This window comes from Euleptes europaea, chromosome 10 (genome assembly GCF_029931775.1).
Source record: "Euleptes europaea isolate rEulEur1 chromosome 10, rEulEur1.hap1, whole genome shotgun sequence".
Classification (NCBI taxonomy): domain Eukaryota; kingdom Metazoa; phylum Chordata; class Lepidosauria; order Squamata; family Sphaerodactylidae; genus Euleptes; species Euleptes europaea.
Window position 1 is genome coordinate 53,119,892 of NC_079321.1, and position 25,566 is coordinate 53,145,457.

General features: G+C 43.8%; 1 protein-coding gene across 1 annotated transcript in view; it reads left to right on the forward strand.

The window, feature by feature from the left end:
- Window positions 1-2,764: 2,764 nt before the first annotated feature.
- The window catches only part of SPACA1 (sperm acrosome associated 1), a 41,414-nt gene continuing 18,612 nt past the window's right edge, over window positions 2,765-25,566 (forward strand). Inside the window, exons 1-5 of the mRNA XM_056856192.1 lie at window positions 2,765-2,903; window positions 8,621-8,677; window positions 16,937-17,038; window positions 17,382-17,488; window positions 18,691-18,826. Of these exons, the coding sequence (XP_056712170.1) occupies window positions 2,765-2,903; window positions 8,621-8,677; window positions 16,937-17,038; window positions 17,382-17,488; window positions 18,691-18,826 (541 nt within the window). The remainder of the gene's footprint in view (window positions 2,904-8,620; window positions 8,678-16,936; window positions 17,039-17,381; window positions 17,489-18,690; window positions 18,827-25,566) is intronic.

Sequence of the window (25,566 nt, forward strand, 5' to 3'; positions counted from 1 at the left end):
AGACAACTGGAAGAACATATATGTCAGAGTAAGGGAGGGTTCCTTATACCTATGAACAGAGGGAGTACCCTGGAGGAGTTCATCTGAAAGAAACGGGTATATCTGCATCGAAATATAGAAACATAGAGCTGGAAGGTATCTCAAGGGTCATCTAGTCCAACCACCCGCAACAATGCAGGGAATTCACAGCTATCCTCCACTCCCCCCAATGACCTCTTGTTCTGTGCCCATACATGCTCTATAACCATAGTTGCAGTAAGGAGTCAAGCCACATAGAAAATCATGGAGACCTTCAGGGATATTTTAGAAGTGGGATGTTTTACAGATTAATTAATGCACATGGGATTATTTATTTAAAGATAAAGTAAAGGTAAAGGTTCCCTGTGCAAGCACCGGGTCATTCCTGACCCATGGGGTGACGTCACATCCCAACGTTTCCTAGGCAGACTTTGTTTACGGGGTGGTTTGCCATTGCCTTCCCCAGTCATCTACACTTTACCCCAGCAAGCTGGGTACAGACCTCAGAAGGATGGAAGGCTGAGTCAACCTTGAGCCAGCTCCTGAAACCAACTTCCGTTGGGATCGATCTCAGGTCGTGAGCAGAACTTGGACTGCAGTACTGCATCTTACCACTCTGTGCCATGGGGCTCATTATTTATTTACTTCATTTATATCCTGCCTTTGTCCATAATGGGGATCATTTGCCACTCCTCACAGGGTAGGGCAGATTGGGTGTGTGTGACTGGCCCAAGATTACCTAGTAAGTTTCCATGGCAGAGTGGGACTTTGAACCTGGGTCTCCCAAATCCTTATCTGACATTCTTACCCACTACGCTACTGGATGGATTAAGAGACTCTTGGACATCCAAAAAAAGAAAAGAAAAAGAACAAGCCTTTACAGGTCTGAATGGTGGTTCTGAAAGGTTCTCTAAAGAGCCCATGTAGAATAAAGAGGAAAGTATTTTAAGAAAAATCCATGGATTCTTACAAGGGACAATAGGATGATTATAAAATGCTTCCCTAAAGAGGATCCAGTGGGGTTGCTGAGTTGGTCAGATACAGCACAAAACAAAAGACTAATCTTTTAGAATCTTGAAGGCTAATACAATTGTACCATAAGCTTTCAAGGACCTGAGCTGATGTCTTTAGATGCACTGAGTGAATTCTCAGTCAACAGGACTTTTATCCATAAATAGAGGTGCACTTCTGGGTTGAGAAACTCCTGGAGATTTTGGGGGTGGAGTCTGGGGATGGCAAGGTTTGGGGAGGGAATTCAGCAGGATGTAATGCCATACAATCCACCTTCCAAAGCAGCCATTTTCTCCAGGAGAACTGATCTCTGTCACCTGGAGATCAGCAGTAATCCCAGATCTCCTGCCACCACCTGGAAGTTTATCTATCTGAACAATAACCTATGCTGAAAAATTTGGCTATAGCAAGAAACAACAGCACATGGGTTCTTTAAAAGTAACAATTTACTTTGTGGAATATTTATAACATGCAAACATTCATATGGAAGTGTCCAAGAATTTGTATTAAATTCATACAAGGAACAAACATAAATAAGGTGGTTTCACCATACACATTCAAGGAGAAAATAATAACAACAGGAATTTGTATTGTATTCATACAAAAGGCTATAAATAGGTAAGACCAAATTAATGAACATAAATAAGGTTATTTCACCATACACTTCCAAAATGAAAATAATAATAACAGCAACAACAGATAACAAGACGACACCTCCAGATTGGTGATTGTTTTGCTTGATAACAGCTTCTCCAGTTGTGTGTCAATAATTCAACATTCACATTGATTTCTCCAATGGTACTAAGGGCATATGTGCCTCTGTAAATAATATATGGTATCTATTTAATGTCAATTACAGATGAAATGTATTGTATTAAAGAGGGCGAAGAGGGACCTGGCGGTCCTACCATAGAGTCCAAATGCCAATTCACAATGGGTCGCCGTGTTAAGTCTGCAGCTGTAGAAAAGAGCAAGAGTTGAGTAGCACCTTCAAGACTAACTAAAATATTTTCTGGCAGGGTATGAGCTTTCGTGAGCCACAGCTCGCTTCTTCAGATACAGGTATATGAAGAAGTGAGCTGTGGCTCACGAAAGCTCCTACCCTGCCAGAAAATATTTTAGTTAGTCTTTAAGGTGCTACTCAACTCTTGCTCTTTTCTAAAAATATTTTCTGGCAGGGTATGAGCTTTCGTGAGCCACAGCTCACTTCTTGAGATACACCTAGCTGTGGCTCACGAAAGCTCCTACCCTGCCAGAAAATATTCTTGTGAGTCTTCAAGGCGCTACTGGACTCCTGCCCTTTTCTACTACTCCAAATGCCAAAGCAGCCTTTTTTTTTTCTCCCGGGGAACTGCTCTCTACCGGCTGGAGATCCGTTGTAACAGCAGGAGATCTCCAGCGAGTACCCGGTGGCCGGCCACCCCAACCTTGGGGCGTGACACCGAAGAAGGGGTGGTTGAGGGGTCCGGTCGATCCCGTCCACCAGCGGACCGTCGTGGCCGGCGAAAGGCCAGCGGGAGACCCCGGGCCCCGTCCCCCCCCCCCAGCCCCGGCGCTCCAAGCGCGGGGGGCGAGGCGAGGCGCGCTGGCCGGAGGGTTGGCCAAGGTTGGCCGCGGGCCGCCCTGGAACGCTGAGCGGGCTTCATTGTGACGCCTCAATGGTTGCCGCGGGCCCCGCTGCGGGCGCGGCTGGGCGTGGGGACAGGGGCCGCCGCAGGCTGGGGGCGCCGCTGCCATGGGGCTGCGGGAGGCCGGGGGCGCGGGGCTGCTCCTCCTCTGCCTGCTGGCCGCCAAGCCCGCCGCCTCCATGAACGCCAGCGACGCGGCTTTGGAAGCGGCCCTGGACGAGCCGGCGGTGGAGCTCGAGGACTTGGGTGAGGAAGGGGGAGCCGCCCGCTGGGCTGGGCTGGGCTGGGCAGGGCGGAGGGGGGGGGAGCGCCTCGATCCCAGCCAAGGCCGGGGCGGGTCCGAGCGACTCATTGGCTTCGATGCTCGGGAGGTGGCGCCTCGGGTTTGCCTCTCCCTCCATGCGCATCTCCCCCGGGCAAATTCTCAAAACTCTGCACGGGGGGCTTGTTGTTGAGTTCTGAGAATCTGGATGGGGGGGGGGGGAACGTGCATCTAAAGAGCGGCAAATCCCAGGCAAAACCTCCCGGGTATGAATGGTTGGCCATGGATGCACGGGAGGTTGTGCCTTGGATCTGCCCCTCTCTAGATGCACACTTTCCCCGTGCAAATTCTCAAAACTCTGCATGGGGGGGGGGGCTTGTTGTTGAGTTCTGAGATTTTGGATGGGGGGGAAATGTGCATTTAAAGAGCGGCAAATCCCAGGCAAAACCTCCCGGGTATAAATGGTTGGCCATGGATGCACGGGAGGTTGTGCCTTGGATCTGCCACTCTCTAGACGCACATTTCCCCCATCCAAATTCTTAAAACTCAAAAATAAGCCCCCCCCCTTGTAGTTTTAAGAATTCGGATGGGGAAAATGTGCATCTAGAGCAGTCATTCCCAACCTTTTTGAGCATGAGAAGCCTTTTTTAATATCAATAAATGTCATGGTCCTCCATGCAACAGCAGTTGCACTTTTAATATTCATTGATTGAGAAAATACATTACATCAATAGGATCCAAATGATAATACTCAGCGCACATATAGATTCACAGGATCCCCTTGCAATAACTCTGTGGCCCCCATGGGTCCACAGCTCACTAGTTGGGAACCACTGATTCTCGAGAGAGGCAAACCCCAGGCATAAATGGCCATTGCGCGGGCGGTAGCGCTAAACGCACTTACTGAAGGGGTCGGGGCCGTTTGTGCACGGAGAGCCGGGCCTTGGATCGGCCGCTGCCTAGATGCACGTTTTCCACACCCGCAGTCTCAAAACTCTGCCTGGGGGTGGAGGGGGGGGGCTTCTTGTTGAGTTTGGCCAGGCTTCACGGAACTCCGGGCTTGCTTGGGAGTCAACGTGTTTCCCGTTGCGCTTTTCGTCCGCCTCCTCGGCGACTACAGAACACGGTACCTGAAGCAAAACAAAAAATGTGCAGGCTCCTTGGCAAAACACGGGACTGGAGCATCCGAAAGTTGACCGCCTGGCGGAGGGGAGGCTTCTGAGCCCTCCTGCCCGCCCCCCTCTTCCCCCACCCCAATTCTAATGACCCTTCCGCGTCTTTTCCTTGTGCTGCCCAGCTGCTCCTGGCATCCTCGCTCCCACCGTGCTGCCTTCATATTTCACTACTGGGAAGCTGAAGCGAGCGTGTGTTCTAGATCAGATATCTACAAGGCTGAATAAGGATCGTGACTGTTGAGCAAGAGACACCAGGATGGGATGCCCCTTTTCTTTTCTTTTTCTTAACCCGCCTTTCTCAATCTGATTTGCTGTCCCTGGGAGGGAAGCCACCTTAGATTCTTGAAGACGGGAAATGTTGGAAAGGGCCCTGTTTACTAGCGGCCCTTGCGGCTGGCAAATGTGGAGGGAGGAAATTTGCTGGACGACTTTTAATTCTGTTGGTGAATTCAAGATACATACTTCAACTGCTGTGCATCGATCTGAACGTACACGGAACTGGGGCCCAGGTTTGGGACGTAATAAAACTAGGAACGCCCTGACCTGGATGGCCTAGGCTAGCCTGATCTCCTCAGATCTCAGAAGCTAAGCAGGGTCAGCCCTGGTTAGTATTTGGATGGGAGACCACCAAGGAATACCAGCGTTGCTGTGCAGAGGAAGGCCCTGGCAAACCACCTCTGTTAGTCTCTTGCCATGAAAACCCCAAAAAGGGGTCGCCATAAGTCGGCTGCGACCTGACGGCACTTCACACACACAAAACTAGGAACAGCACTTGCCCATAGACAATACATAACTGCCCATAGAGAATGCATGCTTACCCATTGGGAATAGTAGAAACAACACTTGCCAGTAGGGAACTGTGAAACCATGCATACCAATAGGAAATAATTACACTACACTTGCCAATAGGAAATACTACTACTGGCAAGTGTGGTCTCACAGTTCCCTATTGGCAAGCGTGGTCTCACAGTTCCCTATTTCAAGTGTGGTTTCCATTATTCCCAATGGGTAAGCATGCATTCTCTATGGGCAGTTATGTATTGTCTATGGGAAAGCGCTGTTCCTAGCTTTAGTATGTCCCCCGAGGTTTCCAAGCGTCTGATAGATGAGGCATATTCTCCCCTCCCAATTAAAATGAGAACTGCACTTCATCTTTATAAGGGTTTTCTTTTAAAAGTGTAGGATTACTGGTCCTCAGGGGTTTGCCCTCTGAGTTCCTACAAGAGTGGTGACTGGTGAACAGGGCCAAACTGAATGTGGCAGCGGAAGATGCGTGAACGTTTCTCCCATCACTTTTTACAAAATGTGTGCAATTTGTATTGGGGACGTGGTGCAGAAGAAAGAGAGCTTAACCCTTGTGTCAGTAATAAAACTGTTACTGTTTGCATCATGAGGAAAGAAGATACAAGTACTCATGTAGTTTGTGCATGTTTTGCCTCACAGAACAAATAGTTGTTAATGGGGATAGGTCTATGGGTGGCTACTAGCCATGGTGACTATACTCTGGTTTCTCTTCAGATCGTATAAATCTTTCATTCATACTAGCCATGGTGACTAAAGGGAGCCTCCATGTTCAGATGTAGTAAGCCTCTGAATACAGTGCTGGGAGGCAACATGGGGGGGGGGGAGGCCACGACCTCTATGCCCTGATGACAGACCTCCCAAGAACTGGTTGGCCACTGTGTGAGACAGGATGCTGGACTAGATGGGCCTCTGGTCTGATCCAGCAGGGCTCTTCTTATGTCCTTATGTTCGTTTGGAGATGGCAGTTTGCATCCGGAAAACAGCATGAAATAAGGATAAAAGCCCTTCCCAATGTTGTTTGCTGCTCACTCAAAAAAGTGGCCCAATGAGGCTGGTTTTACTTTTAAAAACCTGGACGAGATCTTTATTTCAAGTCTCCTGTGTTCTCATATGTCATTGGCCCTTGAGGTCACATCCCGACGTTTCCTAGGCAGACTTTGTTTACTGGGTGGTTTGCCAGTGCCTTCCCCAGTCATCTTCCCTTTACCCTCAGCAAGCTGGGTCCTCATTTGACCACCCTCGGAAGGATGGAAGGCTGAGTCAACCTTGAGCTGGCTACTTGAAACCAACTTCCGTCGGGATCGAACTCAGGTTGTGAGCAGAGCTTTTGACGGCAGTACTGCAGCTTACCACTCTGCACCACGGGGCTCCTATTGTTACATTACTTAGGTTAAAAATAAAAAGGGCCTCAGCATAAGGATTTCTCATCTTGAAAAAATGAGCCCCTGCTAATTAATAGCCATATTGTTTTAGCTCTTGCCTCTGAAAGAGTCCATATGGCAGCTCAGTCACTGCTTACCACAATGAAGGAGATACTTTTTCTTTTTTTGCTTCTTCACCCAAGAAGCCTGTGGCACAATATGGAATCTGATTTGCACCCATCGCCATATAATCCAGTAAAGTCTGTGACATCTCCTGGTCTCCATTTTAAGGAAATTAAGAACTGCAGACAGACCTTAGACTCACCCATCAACTTAACATCCGTCGTGGGGAACTTGAAAGCCTGTTTTTATTATTCTATGATATTTTGGTTGATCCTAATAGAAAAGTTGCTTCCCCTCCATAGATCAATATGATTTGTGTACAATTTTGGTGGTACTAGTCACTGCTCTTCTGTTTGAATCAGCAGTAATCATCATTGATGATCAAAACTGCCACCTGGGGGCTCTCTGAAAGTACACACGAGGACAAATTCCCCTGGCTAAAATGGCTTGATACAAGAGCCTCGTGGCATAGAGTGGTAAGCTACAGTACTGCAGTCCAAACTCTGATCACGACCTGAGTTCGATCCCAACGGAAGTTGGTTTCAGGTAGCCGGCTCCAGGTTGACTCAGCCTTCCATCCTTCCGAGGTCGGTAAAATGAGTACCCAGCTTGCTGGGGGTAAAGGGAAGATGACTGGGGAAGGCACTGGCAAACCACCCCGTAAACAAAGTCTGCCTAGGAAACGTCAGGATGTGACATCACCCCATGGGTCAGGAATGACCCGGTGCTTGCACAGGGGACTTTTACCTTTACTTTAAAATGGTTTGATGGGAGTGGGAGCCATTAAAAGTTTGAAACATGGCTGTGAACCAGTTAGTTGTGCACCTAGCTTGCAGTTCAGTCCATGTTCACCACGTGCTCAATATTATTTGCCTGCTCTGCCATTTGCAGAGACTCTGGATCAATTTAAGAGCTGGAACACATGTTAAAACTGTTGTATCAACTCTTCTCCACACTTCTTCCAGCCACACTGACTCACCTCGTACTGTCAGCTCACTAGTTTGGTAATTTGGTCCCGCGCCTTAGTTTCTGTGACATACTAGTGTGCTTTCTGCTAAGTCACAATTCTTGCCAAAGGGAAAATATTTAAAGCAAAATAGAATTTTAGAGCTGGAGAGAGCCATGGATTAGTGGGAGATGTTTTTTTTAATGTACTCATGAAATAAGTATATTTACTTCCCCCCCTCCAAGATTGTCATTTGTTTTGTACTAATCCAGCACAATAGCTGACATGTAAATTTGGGAGTAGGGTTTGAGAGAGGGGCTCTTGGAAAACTCTTATTTTAGCATGATGGGATCTGTAATACCTTGCATGGTAAAGAATGCATATGTAAATAGCTAAAAGTTGAAAAAATCTGTACTTTGACCTGTCTTTGAGACTCACTGTTTTACTTACTTAAATTATTTTTAATCTTATTTTTGCTGGGCCACTTGTCTTAGAATACAGGCTTGGTTTAGAGACCAGAAAAAGAAGAACGTATAAGTAAAGACACAATCTTATACTATAATAGTGATCATATGTATAATATGTGCTTCTGAAAACAGTTTCACCTTGCTAAACAGAATCTTAAAATGTGGTGGTGTGAAAAACGCCACCTGATAGAGCACAAAGATAATTAGCCGTATTGACATGTTCGTAATCATAATATGCTTTATTACAATACAATACCTTTATTGGCATCTTGGAATAATAAAACATGCCAAACAGCCAGCTAAATTAGGTTGAGATCATTCTTATTATTCATTAGTAATAATAGTTTATCTATTAAAATTAAAGTTTTGTGAAGTGCTTTAAGCTCTCTTGAACCGGATGATCTTTGAAGATTCTCTCAGTGAGGGCTGTAGCTAAAAAGGAGGCTACTAAAAATATGCTTTATTATTTGACAGAGAAACTGTTAGAATAAAGATGATTCTGGTTTGTTTGTTTTTAATTTACCTACAGGACTATATAAAAACGTATAGTCTGTTGTGCAGACTATATATATAGCCTGTTGTGCAGGCTGGAACGTAAACTGTGTTTTTCAAAATCAGCTTAATATAAAACAAATCAGGTTCATCATGCTGGCTTTACTTTAATATGATCTATTGCTCTGGAAAGGGCCAATTTTGTCCACATTATCCTATTAAGTGGGAAAGTGTTACAAATTTTGTTTTATGTTTCAAATGAAGGGCTTTAATTATGTTACAACTGACTTGCTTTACACTTTGTGATCAGTTTTGGCAACTCCCTTTTTTCAGATGCAAATATGACAGAACCCATGGAGGTAGAATTTGGACCGTGCACAGTTACATGCGGTAAGAAGAAAAGCAGATAAATAAAACATAATGTAAATTGGTGGGTTTAAAAAAAAACAACTTTTAGGAACAATATGCTAACATTAGCTGTTCAGCTTTTGTAGTTTGTATGTCATGATTTACCTCGCATTGATTTCAGTTAGGTAATAAAGAAAAATAATCTCCTTGATTGTCCTTAGAAATTTAGGTGAAATCTGTCATTTTACTAATTTAACAGCAAGTGAGCTCCTTTTTAAAAAGCCAGCTCCTCTTGTTTATTGGCTCGTGAGCTGCCTGCACCAAAGTATCCATCTGTATATCTAATTCACAACTGTGCCCCCTGCCTGTGGATACTTAAAATCTACAGATGGGGGCACACTTCCCCCAACAGGTTTTTCTGCGGGCTCAGGGGACCCCCAGAATTGCAGAAAAATCTGAAATTAAAAAAAAATCTGGGGGGTTTTAAATCCCACTGATTTTTAAAAAAGCTTTCCCTGCGCATGCGCAGAGAACACAGCTACTATTGGCAGCTGCTTCTATGGCATCAGAGCCCTGGCACCGCTAGCAGGTTCATCTGGCTGCAGCCAGGCTGGAAGGTGAGCGTGGGGGCCCCCCCGAAGAGATGGGATCCCAACACACACGAGTTTTGTGGACCTCTCCCTCTGGTTCCGGGCAAGCATCTCCAGGGAAGCTGGCAAGAGAGAGGGGCTGGGGCGGGGGGAGGAGAGGAGAGGAGGCCTGCAGCCATGATGGTGGGAGATGGGATTTCCCCCTCCACAGGTTTTGCGGGCCCCCACTTGTTTTCTGTTTGTAAACATCTGTGAAACTTCCAGACGCTGAAAAACTTTCTGATGTATCTCACAGATGTCTTCCCACATACAATATTGCTAGCTATGTTAAACTTCCTCTCTGCAGGAGTCTATTCTGTAATCAGTCCTTCATACAGTTTATTAATTATAACTAAAGGTAGTTGAGATCTCACTGAAAAATGGAAAAACTGTTCATTAGTAGTAGAGCAACCATTGTTTAGCAGCAAATGCCTACACTGACAAATACCAAATACAAAGCAGCGTAATTATTCATTTTCTCACAATGGCTCCATTTCTCATGTATCTCAAACAATTTTTTTTAATTGAATTTTTTTTTGTTATCAGTGTCAGACCTCTGCAGTAAGAAAGAGAAAATGTTTAGATTAGTTAAACTTAGCCCCCTGCCAAGACAGCATTTTTGTTCTGTTTTTCCCATTAGTAAATATTTTAATACTGAATCTAATTTTCTCTTTCCTAGTTCACCTTTTCATCACAGTTTTAACCCCTTCCTTTGTATTTTGTTCATTATTTGTGGAATGTTTCTCATACCATCCCTATCCAGATATTTCCATACTTTAGCTCCCCAACTGTGCACTTTTTCTTATTTTTTGTCATTTAAATTTAGCATTTTGGAGGAAAAAACCCACCCACGCTCTTGGTAAAATGCAGTTTTTGTACAGGATGGTAAAACCATCTTATACCATTCTGTCGTCTCTGAACAGTATTCCCATGCAGAGATGATAGTATTCACAATGGGGGGCTAGATGTATGCTTGTTTTAACTTGGATCATTTCAATTTTTAAAATACATATACAACCCAGTTTTCTGTGTAAAGCCAGCTTTCACCTCTTTTTTTTTTTAAGCATTGGGACCAGTGTAATGGAAGACATTACAATAGATATATTTGAATAAACATTATTTCCCTTGAGCTCGCCATAAGCTGAGAAGGGATGGGAAAGATGGCAGCTGGGTCTTCGTATGCCTGCTCCTCAAGCCCAGCTTCTTCCTAGATATTGAAAATTGTGGAAGGGGTGTTTCCCCTGAGGTTTGCCAGCAGTGGAGAGGCCCTGAAGGACAACTTCAGAGGGGGTCACCTCTTCATGGAGATTCAGGGGCCAGTAACTCTGTCTTTGTGAAACCCTGGACAGAGAGGCCAGGTGACAGCATTGAAAAGGAGAAGAGCCTTTTGTCTTTAACTATTGTGCCTGAAGAAGTAGGTGGGAAGTATGTATGTTGGGCATCAGGAGATATAGTAGTTGGAGCTAGACATGTCAAGGTAAGGTATGGGGGGAGGGGGGCAGATGTTAATTGTCTATCTATAATAATGGTGGGGGGTTAGTGATTATGGTAGTTTTATCAATACATTATAAATATATTGAATGCCAAACTGGTCCTAGGAAAAATAGCTCATCTAGGATTTGATCCTGAATGAATAGGCCAGTGTTTAGTGCAATCCAACAGCTTCAGATGCCAGACAATAGACGTCTTAGTTCTTTTAAGTGCACTAGTCAAGGCTTTTCATATTTTTGTGCTGATTTGTTTATTTTGTCTGTTGCAAAAATCTGATCTATTTTATTTGTGCCAAGACGTTTATAGCAAATAACATATAAGTTATAACTTTTATTTATGAGTTATTGTATTGTATTTTCCACATTTTATTGCTGTCAATTCTAGTGTGGTATTGTTTAATTGTATTTTATTCAATTGGACAAATTGTGAATAAAATTTGTATTAATTTTTTTTTAGTATTTTGGAGATTGTGAATAGCTGGTACTATAATGAAAAGCACCAATAACTCTATCAGTCACCTCATCCACATTTATTTAGAGTTTATTTATTTTCTAATATAACAGCTCATTCGTTTTTTAACCAGTACATAATATTTCAAGCTGCTGTCTAAACTCACCATAATCACTAGGCCTTTTCATCATTATTATTTAAAACATTTCTTGTCATTTTATCTTTTGAACTGTTTTCTATGTGTACCAATTTCTATTAACTTCAATTTAATATATTATTTTAATTGAATTAATGTAGTTGTTAATTCCCTCTGTATAGCTGATGAATTGTCAAATTACTGGCCCAATCTTAGTTAGCTGTATATCCTGTTAAGGCAAAATTCTACCCGTTGGAATGCATTCCAGCCCCATGCTGCCCACAGGATGGCCACGGAACAACAGCAGTGCCCTCGGAGTATGGCCCCCCATGAACAGCTGTAGGTGGGACCAGGTCCGCTTGGGGAACTAACTGTGGGCCCTGGGATGCGGGGAGGCCCTCCAATGAAAACTGTCACTCTAACCATCTCCCCTCCCCTCCAGCCACCAGTCAGCCCACACCCAGTTAGTGGCCCTTCCTTCTGCCATCCCTGCCAGAGCTGATCCACCTCTTGCCTCCACCTCCACCTCCTGCCCATGCTGTATATCTGGGTGGCACAGTAATGCCAGAAAAGGCACCATGTCAGGTGCTATCAAGAGCCCATCAGCACCCTGCAGCTCCCTGATGGCACATGCCCGGACAGCCATCCATGCCTTCTGTGCAAAGCTTGGCCCATCCGTGCCAGATTCGCCATGTTCACAGACTTCCCAAAAGTTGTGGCAGCTGTGGACTGCACCCACAGCATGCTCACTGCCCCCCGGGAGGAGCTACAGACCTACCGCAGCTGACACTACTTCTACAGCTGTGACCACCAGGGCCTCTTCACAAACTCAACCGTACTCCCTGCTTTTTGTACCTGCACTATATTTTTCCAGAAGTATTTTTTCCATTGTTATGGTATAATTCATAAGGGTGTTATAAGAGTTAGATTGTAAGGGTGGATGGCCTTGCTCAGTCAAGCACTAGTGCTGCTGGGCTGCTCCTGTACGTCCTACCCTGACCATACCCTTTCGCTGCTCTGATCTGATGGAACCTTCTTTCTGCTAGGATGACATACAGCACAATCCTAAATGGAGTGACACCTTTCTAAACCTTTCTAATTTCAATGGGCTTAGAAGATTATACTTTGCTTAAGATGACACTGTTAGGGGAATTTTATCAGAACCATAAAAAAAAAACCGAACAAGCTTTGTCTCCACAATCAGATTTGGGTTTGTTCTCCTCCCCCCCCCCAATTCAGGACTAAGACATCTGGATTCTCTTTTTGAGTTCAGGGTGGCTGTGAGAAACAGGAATAGAAGGCATATATAAGTTAGGGTTAAAATTCAGTGGCAGGTCCTGGTCCACTTGAAATGACACTATCATCCTTTTACTGACCATTTGAGCATTAGAAGAATACAAGTGGGAACCCACAAGGACTTGTGGGAGCCATCTCTTTTCCCTCTCCCCCACTATTTCCTCTCTCCCTTTCCTGAAAGCCCCCATAGCCGCTCTCCTTTTTTTCCTTCTAGGGTTGCCAATCTCCAAGTGGGGCCTGGAGATTTCCTGGAATCACAACAGATCTCTCAGCTACAGAGATCAGTTCCCCCTTAGTGTTCCTCCAAGTTGGGAAATTCCTGGAGATTTGGGAGTGGAGCCTTGGGAGGGCAAGGTTTGAGGAGGGAAGCAACCTCAGCAGAGTATAATGTCATACAGTCCACCCTCCAAAACAGCCATTTTCTCCAGGGGAACTGATCTCTGGCATGTAGAGATAGGGTTGCCCACTCTAGGTGGTGGCTGGAAATCTCCTGCTATTACAACTGATCTCCTGGCAATAGAGTTCACCGGGAGAAAATGGCTGCTTTGGAAGGTGGACTGAATGACATTATAACACATTGAAGTCCCTCCCTTGCCCTCACCCTGTCTTCCTCAGGCTTCACCCTCAAAATCTCCAGGTATTTTCCAGCCTGGAGCTGGCAAGCCTATCTGAAGAGCCACTGCAATCCTGAGTGATCTCCAGCCACCACCTGAAGGTTGGCAACCCTAGCTCCCCTGGAGGAAATGCCTGCTTTAGAGGGTAGAGTCTATGGTATTGTACCCCTCTGAGGTCCCTCCCCTCTTCAAACCCCACCCTCCCCATGCTCCATCCCCCAAATCTCCAGGTACAACCTAACCTGGAGTAGGCAGCCCTGTCTCCTTCCCACCCAACAGCCAATCTACATTTACCTGCTCCTTTGTTTTAAGCTTTCCTCCCTTCTCCACCCCCATGACAGCCTCTACCTAGGAAAACTGTGGCCAGGCCCACTTGCATGGTTGGGAACCCTCAAGGACTTGTGGGGTGGCCCCTCGCTTTCCTCTTATCCTCCTCCCCACTCTATTTCCTCTTCCCCTGGAAACCCCCATGTCATCCTCTCTCTCCCTGCCTCAATTTCTCCTTCTCAGCCATTCACTAACCTACATTTTATCTGCCTCCCATCTTCAGCTATATTTATCATTTATTTACTTCATTTATACCCCACCTTTCTCCACAGTGGGGACCAAAGCAACTCACATTAATTTCCTCTCCTCCTTTTTATCTGCACAATGATTTTGTAAGTTTGTGAGTGGTCCATAATTGCTCAGCCAGCTTCCACAGCAAGATGATTTGAATGTGGGTCCTCCAGACCTTACTCTGAAGCCCTAACTGCTACACCACACTGGCTTTCATAGGGTGGCTGTTGTTAAAAAGTGGCAAGCAAACAGGTCTAGTTGATAATTCACAGTGGGTAGCCGTGTTAGTCTGTTTGCAGTAGTCAAAAAGGGCAAGAGTCCAGTAGCACCTTAAAGACTAACAAAAATATTTTCTGGTAGGGTATGAGCTTTCGTGAGCCACAGCTCTGAAGAAGTGAGCTGTGGCTCACGAAAGCTCAAACCCTACCAGAAAATATTTTTGTTAGTCTTTAAGGTGCTACTGGACTCTTGCCCTTTTTGAGGTCTAGTTGAATTATGCAAGTCGGGTGGTATCAATTCCCCCAGAGGTTCCTTCCAGGCCTAAGGTTGCCAGTTTCCAGGTGCGATGCGAAGATCTCCCAGAATTACAGCTGAAGTCCAGATGACAGAGATCTGTCCCCCTAGGGAAAATGGCTGTTTTGGAGGGTGGACTCTATGGTATTATATCCAGCTGAGGCCTCTCCACTTCCCAAACCCTGCCTTCCTCAAACTCCACCACAAATCTCTAGGCATTTCCCAACCTGGAGTTGGCAACCCTAGACCAGGCCTGGCCCCAATGAGTCCCCTCTCTCAAAGGCCAAAATAGACCTGGAAAGGGTCCTGCCCTCTCCCCTGCCTTTTACTGACAGAACCAAACCTGGAATCTGTGGTTGCCTAGCAATGGCCACTGAGGGAATCTGTTGCTTAAAGCTACAGGCTCTCCTTTTATCATTTTGGGTTTGTTACCCTCCCATGTATTATTATTATTATTAGATTTCATGTTTTTTCTGCACAGAGTGTTTTTCAGGTTTATAGCAAGATCTTGTCTTGCCTATTCACAGCTCAAAGCACAGGATTTACATATCCTCAGATTTAGCCGACTTGGTTATTAGTATATAGATGCATCTGCATTGTGTCTCCCTATTGTTACCCCTTGGTTTCCCTAAACTTATTTTTTTCTTATTCCCTTTTTAAAAATCATACATTTTCTGTACCCTTTATGTGTTAAAAAATTCCTCATCCTCCAAAGCAAGAGAAATGTATTTAATAAAAGTGTCAGTTTGATGCCTTATAGACCTCTGTTTTCTGCATCTTTGAAATGAGACATTCTCAGCAGTGGAGCATGATCCTTGTTTTACAACAGATCCAGCAAGTGTTACTGCTTACCCCTGTCACTTAAAGTAATGTTTCCCTAGTTATATGTCAATGAAGAAATATTACAAAATCCATCAGGTCACATTACAGGCATTTAAAGATGCAAAATACCTCACTGCTAAGTATTTTTTCATATGCACAGGGTTTAATATTCTACTGGCTTTGTTGTGTTTATCTCTGGGTCACAGGAGGTTTTTTCTTAACTCTTTTCTCCATTCCTCTGCTGCTTAGTAAAACAAAAATATTTTTATAACGGATGGCAATCTATCCAGTGTTTACTGGGACTAAACATACTATTCTCTCCTCCCTCGCATCCTATGCCAGTTGAATGAGCTGAGTACACAGTGTTTGGCAGAAGAAAAAGAGAAAAGCAAAAGAAACACAGCACTTGTGTTGAATATGTTTATATTTTTGAAAATGGCATGAGATTTCTAAATGGAATGGTAGTGTCTGAAATTCACTACTGTTATCTAAGTTGAATTATACATGGTAGCTCTGTTTTCTTTTGGCTGCAATCCTCAGTGCATTTATTAGGGAGGAGGAATGGTTGAACTCAGTGGGGCTCGCTTCTAAGTAAATATGCAGCACAGAGCATGTAAGAATTGTTCAGTGGTGTCTTTTAGTCTCATGGTTTGGAACACATTAACAACATTTGGATAACTTAAGGCTTGGTTAAACTGAAGTAGTGGGTATCATTACCACGAGGCATTACTACAGTAATGCACCAGAATGAAAATAGCTTCAAAACAGTTACTGATTTTGGATAACTGATTCAGTAATATGGGTTTCTTTCTAGACCTTTCATCGGTATCTTTTATTGAGCATTGCTCAAGAACTTCCATTGATACATGTCAGGCATTGATGATGGCTACTCTGGAAAAAGAAGACACATAGCATTCATTTGAGAGTTTGTCAGTAGTGCCTTCTAGGATCTTTTAAAAAATGCATCTTAAAAAAATGGCAACCCTGGTCAGAGATACATTCTAAGTGAAATTTCCATGGTGGAGATCCATGGTGTTCCTAGAAAAGCAGTGCATACATCTCTTTCCAGTGTGTTAAGAGGGGTTATTGCAGTCAGTACTTCGACTGGATGTTGCATCAGGAACTTATAGAAGTACATGACACTCCCCAAAATGAGAAGAAGCATGGCAGTATGTTTTCAAGCTGCATGCCATGGTGGAAATAATCTGCAGAAGAGTTTATTTGATGAGGGTTGCTTACAAGGTATGTTCAACTTGACGTCTGGAGACTTCTTTACTCACCCAAGAGTAGTTACCTTCTTCTGGAAATTCCTGAGTTCTGGGAGGTGTTCAGCACTGTAATTTTCCATTAGTATCAATAAAGAGTGAAGGATCCTCAGCACCTGATTGTAATGAGCTCATCAGAGCAAGAATGCTCCAGGCACCAGATGGTAGAGGCTTTGAAAGGCCAGGTTCACCAAGGCTGCGAGTTGATATTTAAATTTTAATTAACTTGTTTGTTTTTAGCAGTGCAAAAAAGGAAAATGCATATTGAATTCATCCAAAAGGAAAGTGTTAAGGATGATTTGTGCCCTGTTCATGATGGGGCTAAGAACCAGTGAGATTTTTCAGGCACCTATGCAGTTGTCTCAATTACAGATTGGTAGTGCCTCTCAAATTTTGGGTGAGGAAATAGCTTTTGTAAAGTTTTTTTAACAGTGTCTATTTCTTTACATTATAAAAGGTAAACTAGAAGAATATTACCCAAAAGTAAAAAAAAAAAAATGCTTTTACTTTTAATATTTTTATTAAAGGTATTGGCAACCGAGATGTTATATTAACCAAAGGATGCCCTGGGGGTGAATCAAAATGTATTGTTCGTGTTGAGGAATGCAGAGGACCAACAGACTGTGGCTGTAAGTAGAACCCGATGAAGATACGGAGTGTGTCTTAGTTAGCCTCAGTAGATGATATACTAACAATTCATCTGTCATAGCCATAATGGCATTTGTACTCATGAGGCAGGCTAAAAGGACCAAGCTCCTGTACTATTTTTTAGATTATATATGCCTTTCATGAGTTTTAAGTATTAAACAACGAGGATGCAATTTATAATTATTCTGAGTTGAGTCATAATTTCCAAAGTCCGAGTCTGCAGTTGGAATAGTTCTCAGCATTATGTGTTATACAGTATTTTTTTTAAAAAAAACAACAACTACAACCCTGATGTGGAATTACAGTTAATGCTGTCTTCTCCAGGGGGGAAACCAATTTCTGAAAGCCTTACTAATGTGAAGATTCCTTGCATTTTTGTACCTCCGGAAGACCGATTTACGTATACTTGGAAAATGTTGATTCCAGACCAGGTAAATAATTTTGTTCTGTTCTTTGTATGTTTAAACTTAACGGAGGGATTAAATCTTTACCAATTTCATATTCACACATAGAGGTGAAGGTGGGAGAAAGACCAAACTTCGGGTTAGTAATAACAATTAGACCTAGACAATATGCTCCTATAACCTAAATAAGAGAAGGGGAAACTATCCAAAAGATGTAATTCAAAGTACATGTAAAAATAAAATGAAAACAAATGAAACAAAATAAAACCATTATCTGCAATCTTTGTTCTTTGCCCTTCCTACTTAGATAATACTCTTCATGCCATCCCTGGCTCCAATCTCTGTGGAGCTAAAGCTGTTTGCTAACCCAACAAACACCTCCATATATCCTGATCTATCTGCCATCAAACTTCTTACCTTATGCTGGAGGAACATAGATTGGTTCCTCCTCCTTTAAGCCCATACTGGGACTGTCCCCCCCCCCCATAATAAATTAACCAAGGAAGACAAAAAAGAAGAAGGGAACAATAAAAAAAAACACTTCTAGAATGGCCATTGCTTTTTGTCAGTTTCCTAGAGCAATTAAGCTGCAGTACTGCAGTCCAAGCTCTGCTCACGACCTGAGTTCGATCCCTACTGAAGTCGGTTTCAGGTAGCCGGCTCAAGGTTGACTCAGCCTTCCATCCTTCCAAGGTCGGTAAAATGAGTACCCAGCTTGCTGGGGGTAAAGGGAAGATGACTGGGGAAGGCACTGGCCAACCACCCCATAAAACAAAGTCTGCCTAGTAACTATCGTGATGTGACGTCACCCCATGGGCCAGGAATGACCCGGTGCTTGCACAGGGGACCTTTACCTTTTTACCTTTCTTAAATTTTCAGATCCACAGTCTTCTTTATTTAATTAAAGCAAACAATGATGTGAAAATAGGCTTTCTATATAATTTGAACTTGTTTAAATAGAATGTGGATTCTGAAGAATAAAATTAGGAACAGTTGTCTGAGGTTTATGGTTCATTTTACCTTTTTTATTCACAGAAAAGTCGAGGTTGAACTATAAATTTTTAATGTTAATCCAATAAGGAAGATTGCATGTTTTAGATAATTATTGGTACAAAACATCATAAGAGAATGCTGCAAGTAAAAATGTTTTAAAAACTATCATTTTTGATCTAGCGCATTCCTCATTATGAGATAATCCACTTTTCTTTTGATCACTTTTGAATTTATAGCAATCACTGATTCTTCCTAATGATTCAGCTATTCTGGAGGTACACAGGGATTCACATCCAGTTGCCTTCCAGTGTGATACAAATGAAAATGATGAACTGATTGCATCTGTAAAATATACAGTGTATACAACAGCTGGTAAGTTCATAGAAAGTTCATAAATATTTTGCTAGATATTGCTTATGTTAAGCAGATCTTTATGAGATTGCTGTCTGATATGCTGTTTGTTGGATGATGCACAAGCATTGTGTTGGTAAGCGACAGGCAGAGCAATCCGTTAGATACTACTTTTCCCCCTTCCTCTAGGGGTGGGGATGCGCCTGTGAAAATTCCATTAAAATGAATGAACGGATAATGTTTAGCACCAGCGCTTGCAGGATTGCATTCCAATAAAGCAAAACTCTATCGGATCTGCAAGGCAGATTTTACTTCTAAAGCACACACACACACACACATAAATATTGAAATTAAATGACATTTCTTCCTTATCTGTTAATTTGTTTCTGCACTGCTCAATCTACATATCTTTTGCTTTCCCCCCCCCTCTCACTGATATCAAAAGACAGGGAGATCAGGCCGTTTAACAGAAGCAGCTGTTGACACCTTGTTCAGTTCTCCCCAGGCCCTCTGTTACAATCTTGCCATGCTGTGTAGTAAGTATTTCACTGATGTATTGCTTGCAGCTGTCACCTTGAATGCTGCTACTCAGAGCGGATACCCGTTTTCAGGCTTCAAAACAAGCCTGAAATGAACATAAAAACACTGTTGTTTTGTGTCCCCCCGCCCCCATCAGCAGTTGTCTTCTCTATTGTGTTGCAGATATGATGTGCTGGGTTATCATGTTGCTGAATGAGGCATCAGTGGTCATAAGAGAGCTCCTGAAAATTCCCCCTCATGCTTAAAATCCTAATAGGATGGGGAAGCTTTAGATACCTGTCTGTTTGCAAGAATGGCATGAAGATGCTGCACTGAAGCACACCTGAAGTAGCACTTGTTACAAAATACATGTGTCTTCTGCATGAAGTTTCTACTGACGTCTTCTGGGGGTTCCCAGCTGGGAACTTAATTCTCAGGTGTGCATTCATCCAGCTCAGATCAGGACTGCGGCGCATGAGAAGAAGAGGCTTTAGGCTTCTACCGCACACTGTTTTCCTCACCTGAATTGACCCAGGGGAGCTGCGGTTTGCCAACAGAGGAAACATTTAGGTACTGATAGCTAAATGTACGTTTGCCCAGTGGGGCCATTTCAGTTCAGGAAAACAATTTAGGCTGAATCAAACCCTTCTCAAGTGCTGTGGTCCCAGTCCAAATCAGGTCTTCACATGCCAGGGAACTGAGTTCCCAGCATAGAAGTCTAGGAGCATGTCTGACCTAAAGTATTTGGGTTGTGGTGGCCATGTGGATTTTAGAATATATGAATCAACCCTTATGGGGACATACCCATAAATGAAAATTGCAAATTAGCCCTAAGAGCTGTTCAACCTGTTCATCAAGGACCTGGAGTTTTGGGTGAACAGCGAGGTGGCCAAATTTGCAGATGACACCAAATTATTTAGGGTGATTAAAACAAAATCAGACTGTAAAGAGCTCCAAAAGGATCTCTTCAAACTGGAGGAATGGACCTTAAAATGGCAAACAAGATTCAGTTGTGAGCAAGTGCAAAGTGATGCATATTGGGGCAAAATATCCCAACTTCACATATACACTGATGGGATCTATGCTGGCAGCAACAGACCAAGAAAGGGATCTTGGGGTGATAGTGGATAGCTCAATGAAGATGTCAACCCAGTGTGCTCAGCAGCTGTCGTGAAAAAGGCACATTCCATGCTGGCCATAATTAGGCATGGAATAGAGAATAAAACTGCTGCTATCATACTGCCCTTGTACAAATCTGTGGTGAAACCACACTTGGAATACTATGTACAGTTCTGGCCACCACACCACACAAAAAAAGGATATTGCAGAGCTTGAGAAGGTGCAGAAAGGAGCAACCAAAATGATCAGGGGACCAGAGCAACTGCCCTATGAGGAGCGGTTAAAACGTTTAGGGCTGTTTAGCTTGGAAAGAAGGCGGTTAAGGGGAGGCATGATAGAGGTCTATAAAATTATGCATGGTATGGAGAGAGTGGACAGGAGAAGCCTTTCTCCCTCTCTCATAATACTAGAATGTGGGGTCATCTGCTGAAGCTGGAGGGTGAGAGATTCAACACAGATAAAAGGAAGTTAAATTGTGGAACTCCCTGTGTGATGTGGTGATGGCTGACAGCTTGGAAGGCTTTAGGCTAGTAAAAATAGATGCTAGTCATGATGTATACCTATTCTCTCCAGGATCAGATGAGCATGCCTATTATATTAGGTGGTTTGGAACACCGGCAGGACAAGCTGCTGCAATTGTCTTGTTTGTGGACTTCCTAGAGGCACCTAGTTGGCCACTGTGTGAACAGACTGCTGAACTTGATGGCCCTTAGTCTGATCCAGCATGGCCGTTCTTATATAACCAGAATTTAAAAGAATGCAGCATTTCCTTTGAGGAGGTGTGTGTGTGTGTGTGTGTGTGTGTGTGTTAAGTGCCGTCAAGTCACTTCCGACTCATGGCGACCCTATGAATGAAAGTCCTCCAAAATGTCCTATCTTTGACAGCCTTGCTCAGATCTTGCAAACTGAAGGCTGTGGCTTCCTTTATTGAGGAGAGGTACTGATTGCTTAAATATAAGTGATGGTGTTTCTGCTAGAGTTATTGCTTTTCTGTTACAAGATTTCATTGCTGTTTTATTATGGTTTTATGGTTGTACTATTAAGGGGCTTTTTATATTCTCAGGGGATTTTCTTTGTTTGTTCCACCATATGCTAAACTGGAGAAAGATGGTTTACAGGTTAGCTCCAGACAATCACAAGCGAAGCAGAGCTCACAGAAAGGATCTTTGCTGTGTTCTTTCTTTACTCCTCCCTCCCCGAAAAAAGCTGCTTCCAAGGGTTTAGGGAACCTCAGGAGTAGCACGGAATGTGACACTGGAACTGCATTGGGAAGGGGGAATCGGACAAACTCATGACTCCCAAGCTTTTATGCAAGCTCCTGTTTTCTCTCACCATAAGAATTTGTTGTGGGGGAGGGAAAGGGATTTCTACTGATTCTCCCTTCTTGGATCAAAGAAGTAAAAACTGAGAAGGCAGACATGGCTGGATAGGTGCCAGGATTGAGAAGGATAGAAATATTTCTTTACCATAGTATATTGTCCTTACCCAAGTATAAAGACATCCGTAGGTATTTTTCAGTTCCATTGATTTTAATGAAATTCAATTGGATCCGTTTGTTCTTTTTCAAGTCCCAGGCACAAACGTAATGTTTCCCCATACTCTACTAAAAAGAACTAGACGCAGAACATCAACAGCTGTTAGTTAGATAAGTTGTCATGAATTTTCATGTTCATGTTTTTTTTTATAGCAACTAAGAGTTAGATGCAAGTAATGACTTTTTCTGTTATTGCCTGATGCTATTAGGTAAATGGCCACCATCACGATGCTATATTCTGGGCAACTTATTTTAGCAGTCTGGCCTAGGAATTCTTTGTTGGTGTTTTTTTATTGTTGAGTGAAACACAAATCACAGGGAGAAGCAGAATGTTTTATTTTTGGTCAGATTCACTGACTGTTGCCTTCTTTTGGATGGGAGGAAAACCCTCATTGGATGAAAAGTGCTGTTTGATATCTTGTGATCTTTGCACACATTTACTAACACTCCAGTCCTATTCCTTTGCATTAGTTCATCTGCTTGTGAGATTAGGGTAAGAACATAAGAAAAGCCATGCTAGATCAGCCCTAGTCCCATCAAATCCAGCCGTCTGTTCACACAGTGGCCAGCCAGGTACCTCTGGGAAGCCCACAGATGACTGCAGCAGCATTATCCTGCCTGTGTTCCACAGCACCTAATACAATATTTATGTTCCTTGGATATTGGAGAGAATAGGTATGCATCATGACTAATATCCATTTTGACTAGTAGCCATGAATAGACCTCTCCTCCATGAACATGTCCACTCCCCTCTTAAAGCCTTCCACGTTGGCAGCCATCACCCCATCCTGGGGCAGGGAATTCCACAATTTAACTATGTGTTGTGTGAAGAAATACTTCCTTTTGTCTGTTTTTAATCTCTCACCCTCCAGCTTCAGCAGGATAATATCGTTGCAACTCTGGTTTGTCACGTTCGGTTCAGCTGATGTCCTCCATCCTAAGCACTTACAGGTTGAAATGGTAAACCTTAGGATCAGGCAGTAAATATTGCAGACTGCGGTCTGTTTTTGGATAACACATTGTGTGTTGAGAACAGCTTTTTCTTGTGATGACATTATTTGAGGAGAAAGAAAGCAGAAGAAAACTGTTATCTTTATCAGCAATTCCCTCATGTCTAGGCTCTCTCTCACACTATTACGATACTTTTCAACTCTCCAACATTAGAATCCCTAAGCTGTCGTGGAGACATAAAGGGTCAATCTGGGTATGCTTGATGCTCAGTCTACTGGCAGAATTTCCTCAGTAGGAAAAAAAACAGCAATTAGTTCTGGTATAACAGCAGCTACAAGAGTGAACTGTGATCCAAGTTAAATCTTGCTTCTGCCACAAACTCATTAGGTTATGCCACCTCTGCCTTAGGTACTCCTCTGCCCATATGCAGTATGCGAATGATAATACTGACCCTACTTTACAGGGCTGTTATAAGGCTTATAGACAATAATACATGTGAAGTGGTTCAAAGACTGAAAGCCATGTATAATTGATATTATTATGATCAGTTCAGTTGAGGGTCACCTAATATTAAAAACTGAAGAAGAACGGAAGAAGAAATAATAGGCCTGCTAGAGAAGTAATGCACTTGCTGTATGAGGTGGTCTGTAACAATATTATTTTCACTAGATAGGACTTTATCCCTGCAAAAATATAACAGCTTTGTGGCTTAAAGTATTCACTGCAGCAGTTTTTAACTTACAGTGATGAGTGATGGGAGAAGGAGAACATGAGAGGCAGGTAGGTTTCAAAAGAGTAGCAACCAATCCTCATGAGTATTTTCCCCTGTCTTCCAGGTGGATGGTGTTGGATTGTGAGGGCTTTGTTACGCCCAAATCCCTGTTAAATTAGCAGAGTGCACAAAGGCTGTTGTGCACAGAGAAGCCCATCAAAACCTCTGTGTGTGCCAGGAACAAAATTGCTAGGAGCCTTTTGTCTATTTAACTAATATACTTCATTTATTGTAGGAAATCCATTTCTGGATAGGATAGAGTAAAGTATAGTTGCCTATCTATTCTAACTAACTAGGATGGAGGGAGATCCAGGACATACGTCCTTCCCTCATGGTGGCAAAATGGAGAAGAGGTGCCAGTGTGTGTGAGGAGGTGGGGAAGAAACAGGAAGGAAGGAAGTTTTCCTTAGGAGTAGCAATCTACATATCAAAGGGATAGGTCAGAGCAGTAGAGAAAGGATGCCCCAGTGTCTTGTCCCCTCTAACTCTCTGACTCACTAGTCTTGTCCCCCTCTGGAGTCTGAAGTTAAGAGACAGCGCAAAGTCCTTCACTTCCAACAGATGGTAGGATAGTGTTAACTAAAAAGTATCCATAGGAAATATTTTGCACAAGATAACCATTTTCCAATCTAATATTCTATTGATTGCTTATACTAATGGCTGTCAAACTTCTCGAAGGTGGACCAATTGCCAAGTCTACTATACTTTTGAGGAGCCTCTTGCGAAGTAGCTTTATGCTGCTTTCCCCCTCAGTGACATAAAATGCAGGAGTCTGGCAATGAACAAGTTATATTTTATATTTCATGCTTGGTATATATAAATACATAGCACTAGTGAGCCACAGCCTGTTTTTCATGCCCGTTTGATATGTTTATGCAGAGGCAGATCCAAAAATGCCACTGAGCCTCCTAGATCTCACCCTGTTTTTCTGCTCTCCCCACTGGCCTTGCAGCCCACCTGCCAGAGAGTCGCAGCCCTCTTTTGGGTCCTGACACGCAGTTTGACAACCATTGTCTTTCACACAAAGTAGGGGCTAGATTGCTGAACTAGGCTCTGGGAGACCCAGGTCTGAATCCCTTCTGTCATGTAGACTTGGTGAACTGGGGCCAGTCATGTACTTTCAGCCTAATCTACCTCACAGGTTTGTTGTGAGGATAAAGTGGAGGAAGGAAAAAGCAGGGCATAAATAAAAATAACCAAATAATTAGGGCTGTTAAAAAAAATTCGGTACAGTTGGGCTTCGGCAAAATTCGGCCCTTTTAAATTCAGGCCATGCCAAAGTCCAAACTCCCCCGCTTCAGATCCCCGAAATTCGGGCGAGATCCGGAGTTCGGGGGGAAATTCGCCCCCCCCGCGGGCCTTCACGGGGCTTCCATGAAGGCACGCGGGGGGCTCTTTAAACAGATCCGCGCCTTCCAGCTGGAAGGTGCAGATCTGTTTAAAGGGCCCCCCGCGCACCTTCAGGGAAGCCCCCTGAAGGCGCGTGGGGGGTGTGGAACAGATCTGCGCCTCCCGGCCAGGAGGCGCAGATCTCTTTAGAGGGGCCCCCGCGCGCCTTCAGGGAAGCCCCGTGAAGGCGCGCGGGGGGGGGGGGGAACAGATCCCGTGCCAGGATTGCCTGGGAGATTGGGGGGAAGGGAAGGCAATCCTGTCCCCTGCCGGGTTGAGCTTGCCTTCCAGAGAGCTCCTTAAAGGTGGGAAAAGGCAGGTTTGGCGGATCCCAAACCTGATGAATTTTTCCCGCGGTCCCCCGAACTTGCCGAGTTTGGGACCGCGGTTTCCCGCCATTTTGCGGTTCGGTTCCATCCGAACCGCAAAACCGCCGAACCAGGGGAAATTTGGCGGTTTTGTGGTTCGGGTGGAACC